Consider the following 12598-nt stretch of genomic DNA (forward strand, 5'->3'; position numbering starts at 1 on the left):
AATATCGTTGACCAATTAAAACTTGCGCGATGACTCACAGTTTCTCGCGTCCGACGACAGTTGAAAATACCGTTTACAAAGGCTGCGGCACATGTCGGCGTCACGTATAAGATCGACGCGAAGTTGACGAGTCTTTCAAATTCCAAGGCACCAACGATTCGAAAGAAGATACATTTGAAATACCGCGCGGGCAAAAGTAATTGCGAGATATTGTCTCGTCCATATTTATACCGATGAAAGGGCATTCCTTTCCTACAGTTCTCCTCAAAAGTCGAAGTTTTTTTTCGATATTATTTACCCTCCTTTATATTCGACGTAGGCGTGCGGCTCGCTTCGCGCGTGGAATGTTCATTATTTCTATACACGATGCACCGTGACTCGCAGTTCCTCTTATGGCTCAACTAATAATAGCCGCTGATACAAGAACAATAATCATCGTTGCCTGTGCGAGACCCATTCACGGTTCACGACGCAATTTACTTTGCCACCTCCGTCCTTCGATACAATTAATCCGATATTATTGTATCGCAGCAGGAGGGCAGCGACGAAAAAGAGCGACTGAAAACCATTTTTCATGGCTCGAAGATTCGGTCGAGGGACTTCCAAGTGCTGTAACAAAATTTGCTTTTTCCAGGCGTATCAATGTTCCTTCATGGCTTTTCTTCGTCTACATAAATCCTCCGAGTTAACATTCATGCTGATAAACTAACCGATGCGAACGAAGGGAATGAAATTATTTTTTGTAGTCACGTGGCATGTCGTTTCCGGCACAAAAATGTTCAACTCCACTTTCAGCGGTTCGTTTTCTCAATGCTCCTTGTACCAAAAGAATGAAAAAAGTCGACTACAATGATAAATCGAGAGATTGGCTCGGTTGCGGAAATAATGGTCGAGTCGTTTATTAAGCCGTCGAAGACCGACGGACAAGTTTCTTTAATTAACAGCAGCTCGATGCTAATTGTTCGAGAGCTAAGTTTGGAGCTAAGTCTTCGGAGGTGTTCGAAGCCAAATTATTTCGCAGGCACATACTTTTGTAACGACCGCGTCTAGCCTTTCCTCGCACTTATAACTACGAGTTTCAAGACGCAATTGCTTAATCGGTTTGACCTCTTGAAAATCTCATGCATTCCTGACCGGTGTTAAATCGGCCGTTGGAATGATCGGACGCAATGTCGATCGGGCGTCGGAGTTGCAGCTGAATTCATGGCTGGAATGTTTTCTCTAAATTTCATGAAAATTCGTTCATCCAAATTCTCTTAAATACCAAGATGAAAAAATCCCTTCCGGGCATCCGTCTCGAGTGGAATTCGAGTAGTAAAATTCCGGGGCATACCGCGAAATAATCTCTACCGCAGGAAGCTTTCTGACCTATTTTTTCCAGTTCTCACTTCACACTACGCCATTTCACGAGGCTTTAAAAGACGAGAAATAAAGCAACCATTTTTCCAAGAGCCGTTTTATATAATTCTTGTTATTCCACGAGCATTTCGATGCGTCGGAAAATTCGATCTGGAGCTCCGGATAATTGGGGCTCTATTTCTCGTCGACTATCTATTTTTCTACAAAACTCTGAAGCTTTTATGGTGATGGATTTTAGATATTAACTTTCTACGTTGTATTGTTCACAGACGCATGGTTTAACCCGGAAAGACTGAACCCGAAAGGTAAGAGAGAAAAAAGCTGTTACTTTTTTTGGCCACTGTGTAGAACGTTCTTGTTTGTAGATTACCTTAATAAATAGCGCGTTGAAAAACGACTGCATCCGCACAGTTTTGATGCATGGTAGTGGGGTAGGTCATAGAACGAGTGAGTTATTAACTCCCCAGTGTTTATTGGTTAAGAAGACTCGATAGCAGATTACGTACAATGCTACTACGAGAGCAAGGTCCGAAATGACTCACTCTGTCGAGGTTATTGACCACGGCTATCAGTTATTTGCCACTCCGAGGAAAGGCTTTCGTACGAACTGCCAAAATTTTCCGCCCTCCTATTTGCGCTTAATCTACGATTTTTTTTCTTCCCTTCGAACAAATAACCGAACGATCGCACGCTAAAAGTTGGCTTTCCAAACTGCTCAGTTCTGTCTCAAGATTTTTGGCCAAAAAACTGTAGGATGAAAAATTACTTTTGCCGACGAAGGAAAAAATGATTCATCTCTTGATCTACAGCATTTAGTCGTTTCATTAAAATTTCATCGAAATCGAATTGCGTCGATTGAGAGCTGATGTCGTCGGGAGAAATGAATTGAAACCTCCTGAATTTGGTAGCATTCGGAAGCAGAAGAAAAGTCGAATTTGGTAACTGTTCGTAGTAACGAGAGTCGAATATTGAGTATTTTTCGGGCCCGAAAAAGTGAGGAGCCTCGATAAAGATATTTGGATACGAGGACCAAAGTTTCGAACCGAATAAGTCTCCGCTTCGGTAGGGTTCGGCATCCCTTTTCTAGGGATCGTACCTGGGAGTGATGGAGAAAGTGGGAAGCCCCGACGCGCGTTGTTTTGTAAAAGATTCAAGGCCTCAATCTTCTCAGACGTTTGGCTACAGCAGCAGCAGCGGGCTAGAGCCGAGGGGCTGCCGGTACGTCCGGGGAGGTACCGGCAGGGTTCGGGCTTACGGTTATTTTTCCCATTGGCGTCTGCACCGTGTAAGGAAAGCGACAAGATTACCATTTTGACGACATCGGGTTCGGTGGGGGCGTCCAACGACACTCGGGTCAGCGTCGGATCTCCGGGGAGCCGGGGAAACGCGGATACCTTTTGCAAAGAGAATAACGAACAGGAGGCGAGGAGAGAAACAAGAGAAAAAGAGCGCGAGCGAAGGGCGGGGCGGGGGGAGAGTGAGAAGGAAACGAGAGTTCGGTCGGTAGCTCGGATAAACTAAATATAACGCCGAGCCAGGTTGGTTTAGCTGGTTGGCTGCCAACGTCTCGGGATTTTCGGTTTCGTGTCGGGCCAGTTCCTTCTCGGCCAAGTGGCCCTCAAGAACCGCGTCTTCTCTATTTTACTTCTTCTGGATCGAGCTCCGTGCACTAAGAACGTGACGCCAATTCAAACAAATCGATATTACATAAATGACGGTTTTTCTAATCGTCGGGACCCCGTGACGTTGTAATTATCGAAAAATTCCTCGAACCAGCGTTAGACCGCGGTTCCCCTCCCCCCGCCCTCCCCGATTGTTGTTCTTGCTGTGAGTTATTGTGAAGTTTTGTACTTTGTTCTTCGACGCTTGAAAACCTCCGCGAGGCAGAGCGAACTGAGGGCACTTTTTCACCACGTTCAGCGAGGAAATCAACATTAAAAATGGCCTTTACCAGAGATGAATGTAAGTACACGCTTCGCTCCATGTACCGGAGAGCGCAGCTATATTTGTATTTACAAAAACGTGGTAGGGGCGAACGCGTTTGGAGAGGGAGATTTCGTTGCCGCTGGACCGAACGAAAGCCTCTCGGCGATACTCGATTGACGCAGCACCACTCGCAAGATCGGAGACTCGTGCGTGACCCACGAGAAGACAATCCGATAAATAGCCTCGACATCTATTCGATTTTATACAATTTCAGACTATCGAATCTCGCTAATCTGCGCTCCGTTTATTTTTGGGGGAAGCGAAAGGCGGGCTGACCATTACGTAAAATGCTCACGAGCTCTTCTCTCCTCTTTATACCTTTATCTCTTCCCCCTCGCATACTTTGGCTCCACTCATTATTGTTGTCTTTCGTTTATCACTCGTGTCACCTGTATTTTATTCGATATTCGATCCATTCAATTATTCCAACTTGAAATAATCATCCGCAGAAAACTTTCTGACGATTTTCCCCGATTATTTGACTCGAATCAAGAGCTCCGGAATTAAATTCGATCAATTTATTCAAATTGTGCCATCTCATCAAGCTCCAAACATTACGAACTAATGTTTCAAATTTATTCGATGAATTTTCATAAAAAACAAGAAAAATTTCCTTCCTCCCGTCTGGTGAGGCAAATTTTTCCATGTCCTCATCCACCGATCAAGTCGCCTTCTACTCAAGGCTGTTCAAACTTTTTCAATAACAGAGAGAATCTTCATAAGACTTTTCCAAAATAGTTCCATGGGTTCAGGAAAGCAAAAAATCATAAAGATGCAAAGAAAGTTTATTGGAAGAAAATTAATGATGAAGGGCTTTCAATGAAACAAAATAATCGATTATCCGTTGACTATATCACGGACGAATTGCCAACTCGATTACAATATTGTAAATCGAAACGTGTGCGAAAAATATTTGTGGTTTGGTCGATCGCGATCCTGGTCATACTCGTGTCTTTCTAAGTATTCATAACCGAGTTTAGCGTCTAAAGATAGCGGACAGTACAATCACGCTATGAAATATTTTCGCAACTGTACAATAATATTGTGGGTTCAGACAAGGCGTCAGACAATGGGAAATCGTCTGGGAGTCCGCAATGCAGGTTCTTCAAGTCGAAAAGCCCTGACTGAACAGTGTTTCTGCCTTGTCAATACAGCCTTTCGAGAATCGGACAATAAATGCGTAATACGGTTGCTGCGAAGCGAATGAATCAACCACTGAGCATGGGAAAGACGCAAATGACGTTATTTTCGATATAAACCCACGGCACTTACGCTCTTTCTCATTCACAAACTCGCCGTGTTGCTTATACGCTCGCGTGTGCGATTACGACGTTCGATGTACTGTAAGAGGGAGCGGTGCTCACATCCCTCGCTGTCCACCAACCAATCGATAAAACTTGCAGCTATACGGCGAGTGCATGCCCTGCAAGCTCGAAACAAAATAATCTGCGAGTCGCTCGTTTTTCTTGCGTTTGTACAGTGTTTTTGACTTGGAATTTTTCGGTCTTGAACGAAAGTTGGGAAATGTGATGATGAAAGTAGTTTTTGCTCGCTTGGAAATAAAACTGTTGAGAATAAATGAAAAAGCTATGGGAAAATCCAACTCGCACGCCTTCGAGTCGTTCATTTTCCAACAAAGCTTGTTGAAATAGTTTCCAAATTTCAAAAAGTAGTAGTAAAAAGTTTCACTGGCTGTAAGAATCTTCGAATTTCGGCTGGGAATTTCGTTCACAATGAAACTTTGTGCATCAAAGAAAAAAAAACAGATTTCCAAGATTATCATCGTGGTTGATCACGAGCAATCGAGCCACCGTTTTTATCATCGGGGCGGCGGACTTACCCACGATCGTTAAGGTCGAGAGCCTGTCAAGCAAAGGTGTCAATATGAATTTTGTAGACTCAGCTGATGGTGCAGTTGAAGGATGGCTTATTCTGAGTTACAATCACACCGAAAACCGACTCGAAAATATTGTTTGAAAATATTATTTTTACGAATGCAAAAGCGTGGAATCGACGTCAGCTGTGCTCGCCTCCTCAACACCCCGATTGATGAAGCGAATTTTTTAAAATCGAGCTCCGGCGAAATGCAATCGTCTACGTGTTTTCTGTCGGTCACGTGACCTCGGCGTGGAAGTCTCGCATACGCGTGGCGCCAACCCGACTGACGATTCACATAGCTGCTGCCTCTACCGTCGTTCAGACCCAAGTTGCAATCATTTATTGGCCACGCTGTTACAATTCGTACGTCCCTCGATTCCCGCCCCTCTGAAAATCCTCCCAAATCTCATGCTCAAACGAATTTTCAATTTTCCTAATTTCTCGAAATGAAGCTTCATTCGTACAAAAATGAAATCTCATTGAAAATGATCAAATTCACTGTGGCAAGTTCGAATAATTTCCAAAAATTTGACTCACTCGTCCATAATATCATCTTGCATTTCACGGAACAAAAGAATTCAGGAAAACGTCTAATTTCAATAACGATAAGTATAATTATAGTGGAACCGCGACTGAGCATAATTCTTTTGGTAAATTGTTGTTTATCTTTCACGTTTTAATTTATTTAAAATTCGCGTTGACGAATTTACAAATGTCATTGCGTATCGAGCCACGAGATTGTACAAACACTTTGATCCCTCGTAGTCAAAACGTTTTTTATGAATGAAGTATCGCGACCAATACGAATTAGTCAATGGAATATATTTCGCATGCATTCGTCCGGTCGTCGATTCACCTGCGGATCGAATTCCGAGTTTCTTTTGTCCAGCTTTTAATATTTCGTGTCTCAGTTTTAACGAAAGTTGAGTTTATTTACTTCGTCCTGGAATGAGCATCGGTTGCATTCTATTAATGAGAGATTCTGGAAAAAACGGTATAAAAAAAGGAAAACAAAGATTATGCTGGCGTCTTTTCTTATGGCGTATGGACAGGCTGCGCGACAACACCGTTACACTGCCATTGGCCTCCACTTGGCTCTATACGATTTCTTTAGTCTCTCGAAGCCTCGCCGGTCTTTCAGGTTTTCCTCCCTCTTCCTCATTCTCTTTTGAAGCGGCTCGTTCGAATCGTCTCTCCAATACACCGAGCCGCGCTTCCACCGGTATCGCGCGCATGGCACATACACAGGCACACGTGAGCAAACGCATACGTGCACGAAGGTTCGCGGCTCTTTCTCTCTCCGGGCAGAGTGCCTCGTTTCTTGAAGATTCAGTCGCGCTCATAGCGTCGCTCTCGTCGGTACGAATTCTCGTTCACTCACCCGAATTCACGATACAACAAGAGAGCCTTTCAATCAAATTTTCGTACGTTAAGAGGAGAGACACAAAGTTTAAATATGGTGCGTAAAAACTCAAACAGGAGGTCGGCCGAGGACGAACTTCCTGAAAGAGGACCCGGTGAGTTTGTCACCATTTCAATCGACTTCTCAGCATAGATTCTCTCCTCACTTTTCATCTTTTTTCCTCATTTATTCGTCGCTCCTTCGCTCCTTCGCTGGGGCTACTCCCGGTCGTAAGCCTCGTGTGTCAACCACGCTCGAACCGACTCGAACATATGGTTGCCCCGCAGCAACCAATCCACACGTGGGTTTCGCCAACTCGAAAAATAATGAATATTGGCAGCAAATTTGCTACCAATATTCATTGTTTTTTTTTTTTCGAACATTCCCATGTTTTGGAGCTATTCGGAAAACCAACGTACAACGAACTCGATCCCTCGGAGGGATTTTTCTACGCTTTGTCCCCGTCGAATGGCTCGTTCCGACGTGCTTAAGATTTTTTAATAAAAGACTGAGAACATCTTATTTATTAACATTCGATAAATGCGTTTCTTTTAAGAAGTCATATTTTGTACTCGTTGACGAAGAAAAAATATAACACGCCGGATAACCGAGTTCTTATCTGTGAATTTACGGCTTATGAACTCAAACATTTCTTCTTTCAAACTAGTATTTGATTTTTTTATCACTTTTGTTCCTTTTTATCGACTCTCATGGCTTCTAACAATGAGATTTGATCTTTGACTTGTATTTTGAAAATTTTTCGAAGTTCGGAAACGACGAATACCGTCGTCGAGTCCGTCCATTTATTTATCTTCGATGCAGCAATATGTTTTGTTGAGTTTTATGCTTTTCATGATGAATTTTATAATTTCGATGCTTTTGAGAAACGAGTGCAGCTCGTGGCTGACGATTCGTTCAAGGGCAGTCGGCATCCTCGCCACGCCATCGTTTCGGTGGATAAGATGCTCCACAAGTGCTGCGACCGTCATCCATTTCTCTCTCGTTTTTCCCTTTTTTTTCTCTGACTCGTTGGTGCCACCCAACGCTCCCACTAGTCGTTCCCTTTTCACACATATCTTTGCATATACGGACGAATATCGAGGGCCCGTACTCTCTCAATCTTACTCTCTTCGATCCCTCTTAAACTTAAACTCTCGAACGAGGGGACCGTAGTAACGCGAATACCATCAACTTAACTTTGATCCAACTTTCATTTTTCGCTTCAAACGATGCTCTTTCCGTTTCCGTAGCCTCGATAAAAATATTCGATAAAAAAAGGCAACAGTGAAGGCAGAAAGTCGATTCGATTGGACGCCTTGTCGAAAAAAGTCAAATTTTTTCAACCCAGTGCTTAAAAGCAGCTACAAAAATGTCAAATGGCTGATTGATCACAATCTTCAAGGAAGCAGAGTGACGGAAAGAAACGTTTAACCGTCGATACTAATATTTTTCTTAACGACCGAAAGGACACTCGGAAAGCGACGTTCCCGCTGCTATTAAGCCCGAAAGCGATTCAAAAGGAAAGGAACGAGAATAAAAATGTTTTCTGACAAAACGCAGAGTTCTTGATGGCACAAAAATGCCATTCCGCCCGAATGATCGCGAAAAATGAAAGATTCGGTAACCTTAGCACAAGAATGAGCAATTTCTTCCAATAATTATCCTCATTATTGAAAACATCTGTCAGTGGCAATAAAAACAAATAATTTTGGCATGAGACACGCTTTTTTCCAAAGTGTCATTTGTACGCTCAGCTGTTTGCGTTTCGTACGTGTAAACATTCGCTTTCATATATTGACACAGAATATCAATATCGCGACCTGCCTGATACGAAGCTCGTGATTTTGCAGTTTTTAGGGCCCCCGAGAGTCTTTTTAGGAACCGAACGTTTCCGGATACGATTCCTGATAGGGGTTCGAGTAACGGAAATTTATAACGAACCGCTAGGTTTTTCGATCGCTTTGTTTCGGAGCTGAGCTCGCGTGATCGAAATATCGATCGAGCGGTGTGACGAAACATTGGGACCATTTCCAAATTTGATGCTAGTCGAGGCTCATGTTTCGTAAAAGTTTGAGAAAATGATCGATCATGCTCAGGCAATCGATGTGAAACTCAGTTCCACTTTGATTATGAATTCCATTTGTGTTAACGAGCTCGTTAATTTGGTTACAGTGGCTGCGTTAATCTATTGGCGTCAACCGGAAAAGACTGGAGTCGTCTTTGGTGCGGTGCTCGGTGTACTTTTGTCGCTGGCCTATTTCAGTCTGATCAGCGTTTTTGCGTATCTGTCGCTTCTCACGTTATGTGGAACCGTGGGCTTCCGCGTGTACAAGACTTTCATGCAGGCCGTTCAAAAAACGTCTGACGGACATCCGTTCAAGTGAGTATTTTCGTTGGAACTTGTGGGTTTCTCTTAATCTTTGATTTGACCCGATTTCATGTGATTTTTTTTTTGACGAGCGATTGAAAGAACACGACGTTTCACAACGTCGGTTCTTTAATGGGGCAAAATTGTATGTTTTTATTGACATTTCCAGAGACATTCTTGAGGTAGATTTGACGCTACCGGCTGAGAAGGTGCACGAAGTTGCTGACGTCGCTGTCGCGCACGCCAACGCGGCTGTTGCTGAATTACGTCGACTCTTCCTCGTCGAAGATTTCATCGATTCGCTCAAATTCGGTGTCGTTCTGTGGACCTTCACTTATCTCGGTTCTTGGTTCAACGGAATGACCCTCATAATCATTGGTGAGTCGAGTATTCTCGGATTTCTCGTACGAATTTTATACGTTTACTGTGTACCGATTAAACAACCATGAAACATTTGTCCTCAGGAGTGGTCGCGCTTTTCACCCTTCCCAAAGTTTACGAGACGAACAAGGCGCAAATCGACCAGAACTTTGCCCTCGTCCATGGCAAAATCAACGAGCTTACAGCCAAGTGAGTCATCAGAAAAATTCAATGAAGATGCAAACAATTTTTACAAAATACAAATTTACTGTCTTCTGTTAAAAAGTTCTTTATACGATTCTGTCAAAAAACCGATGGGTTTGTACAAATTTTGCACGAGAAAAATTTCAAATCGCTTTTTCTCGAGGTAGCAAATGAAACATGACGAGATCTTTTTTCGTTCGCAGAGTAAAGGCAGCCATTCCTCTCGGCAAGAAATCCGAGCCGACGAAGGAGGAGTAAGGTTAATCTAAGATCGAGCGATCATTTTCGACTGTAATTGAAGAGTACGAGAGGGAGTGAGGGAGGAAGAGAATGGATTGATATTAACGAGACGAATGTAGCGAAGAGTGCAGAGAGATCGTACGAAATTAATAAATTTCTGTATGAATCTTTGAGAAAAAACAAACAAATAAAGAGAAAAACGGGAACGAGAAGACTTTAGAGATCGATAGAGAGCGTGGAGCGTCGTTATTTCGAACGAGTTTCATATGTCGAGTAAGAGACCACTCCCCGTTGATCGGGAGGCTGAAACGAAACGAATGAAAATGTGGAGGACCGATGAGATGACGAAAAAGATATTCAAGAGCAGGAGTTCAGAACATGCTCTCAAAAAAAAAAAAAAAGAACGAAAAGAAGGAAAAAAGGTGGAAAAATGATCATTTTTAGAGATTAATTAATTGTTCGGTATTACGATACGATGATGTAATATTTACAGTGCAATGGGGAGGCTCCTGTCCGAGGTAGGACTTGCAAATTTTCGTTTTCCTTTTTCGAAAATTTCTCGAGATTTACCTCGCGAAAGGAGAGCAAAAAGCACCGAGATAACACTCACGAAACATCTCCCCGCGAGAGTTTTCCTAACCCATCAATTTGTCCGCTCCTTCACCGGCTCCGCTAAAAAAATCGTCGCCAACACCCGTCCTTCGAGAGATCAAATAAAAAAGCGAGAAAGTAAAAGAAGAACAACCGAAAGGAGATGAAAAAGTAACAAACACAAAACTTGAATATCCATAAGTATTAGAGTTATAATCACTCGATTCGCCGCATTGTCTCATGACGATCACTCGAGACATCATTCAGAAAAAACAAATAAATTTAACAGAAAATCGAAAAAAAAAAAAATACAAAACGAACATTTCCGTTCGTATTAATCGTAAATGAGGAAAATTCACAATTTTTCTATGCAGCGGAGGTAAGCTTTCGTTACGTTCGTTGTTGTGAGTTTGCACGTAATGTAGAATAAAAAATAAAACAAACAAAAAAAAAAACAAAAACAGAAGAAAACGAAGAAAAATAAACGATTGGCTATGTGACGAAGATAAAAAAAGTCGTAGAAAAGACGAAAAAGCTTGAGCGTGCGAAGAGTATAACATTATATATGTGCTGTGTTGAGCCGTAAGAGAACCTATAGATAAAAAACCATCTAATAATGCGCTTGACGATATTGTTTCTTTTTTTATCTTTAGTTTTTTAAGATATTAATATAGCATAAACGTGCAGCGATCATCGGCGTGTTTTTTTTTTTTGTTTTTTTGTTTTTCGTTGTTGACGCGATTAAAGATTAAATGAGTAAAGAAAACAAAAGTTAAGTTGACAAAAAAAAATATGAAAAGAAATAGAAAAAAGAATAAAGAAAAGGGAATATACGAACGAATATATTGTATCGGACACTTAATCATGTTGAGAATTGCGAAATATCATCTCTACTATTATATTATTGTAATTATACACGTAATATATTGTAAAACAAACGTCTGAATTATATAATAACAAAAAAAAGAAACGAACACACACACATACACTCACGAGGAATAACCGAAAGAAAAAAAGAAGCAAGAATGAATAAACTCGGATGGTAAAACGGTTTGGGAAACACGTTAGAAATGCTATTTGGTGAAGATGCAACTTTATATTATATCACGATATCTCTATATATCTATATGAATTATTATCGAACCACGTGTTTTTATGAGGACGATGGCTAAAACGTGTTGAGAATGAGAATTGTAATACTACGCGTACCCGCTTATTGACGTTTTCATTATTGCATCTGCATCCGCACGATTAATTTATAAATAAAAATACAAAAGAAAAACAACACCGACATTATATTCGAGAATTCGAGGTTTGCAGACGGTAATCACACCTTTTTACATCGTCCAATCAACCGGACTCGTTTTCAAGATTTTATGGTACTCGTCGTGAGCAAACACAATGTGCAACGATCTCACTCGTGAGTATTGAAAAGACAATTTTCAAATGGCCGACGCAAGGCGTCCAGTGTTTCTGTACTCGAGATTGGGCAAACCCTTCGCTTTCAAACTTTCTTGTATACATTTGGAAAGTGATGTAACAGAAAGATGCACTGTACTGTAAAAACCTTTCATCGATCCAACTATTTCGGGTTTAGCGAACCAAATTAATTAGTTTTCATAAAAAAAAAACATTCTGATTCATCCAAATAACGAATCATTGAAAAATGTGCAATGATCCGATTCACTGGCATGGAATAAGAATTTTCAATCTTGTGTGCAGAGCAAAGAAACTCGTTCCGGGAGTTTTTTTCAGGAGTTTTCGGGAAAAGGAAGAGAGAAGTTGTTGAATTGCCTGGCACGCCCCTTCTTATCCTGTGATCATCAATCCTAATTGTTCTTTTCTAATCATTTTTGTCGCATTTGACTCGCGGTGGTTTCAATGTTGACGTAAGTAATCGGCAGTGAACGAAGCTTCGTTTCTTTCAATTTTAATGACATTTAGTCACATTATAGTGGACCCGGATAAGCAAAATTTTAGCCAATTTTATTTTCCGATCTCACGACCAGGTGTTAATACTTCTTTTCAAGTCATTCTGCAGTTGTTTCGTGATCAGGAATCGTCGATAGCGAATCTCGCGATCCTAGTTAAGGGAAAGATTTTTATTCGACAACAAACAATTGTTGTGAATGCGTTGATTAGCGAAGATTGAATATCAAACGATTGGCAGAGTAGTATTTGGATTAGTCACAAAAAAAAGAGCGGATAAA

The 12598-nt window shown here is 41.5% G+C and overlaps 1 protein-coding gene across 2 annotated transcripts in view; it reads left to right on the forward strand.

Annotated features, from left to right (window-relative positions):
* LOC122412475 (reticulon-4-like) overlaps positions 1-11673 on the forward strand; it is a 28431-nt gene extending 16758 nt beyond the window's left edge. The window contains exons 2-6 of one of the 2 annotated variants that reach the window (XM_043422011.1): positions 1629-1664; positions 8798-9005; positions 9163-9371; positions 9458-9563; positions 9761-11673. In XM_043422011.1, the coding sequence (XP_043277946.1) occupies positions 1629-1664; positions 8798-9005; positions 9163-9371; positions 9458-9563; positions 9761-9815 (614 nt within the window). In that variant the 3' untranslated portion in view covers positions 9816-11673. The remainder of the gene's footprint in view (positions 1-1628; positions 1665-8797; positions 9006-9162; positions 9372-9457; positions 9564-9760) is intronic. The other variant, XM_043422012.1, reaches the window with a different exon arrangement.
* The last annotated feature ends 925 nt before the right edge of the window (positions 11674-12598 follow it).

Source organism: Venturia canescens, chromosome 6 (assembly GCF_019457755.1).
Source record: "Venturia canescens isolate UGA chromosome 6, ASM1945775v1, whole genome shotgun sequence".
Lineage (NCBI taxonomy): Eukaryota > Metazoa > Arthropoda > Insecta > Hymenoptera > Ichneumonidae > Venturia > Venturia canescens.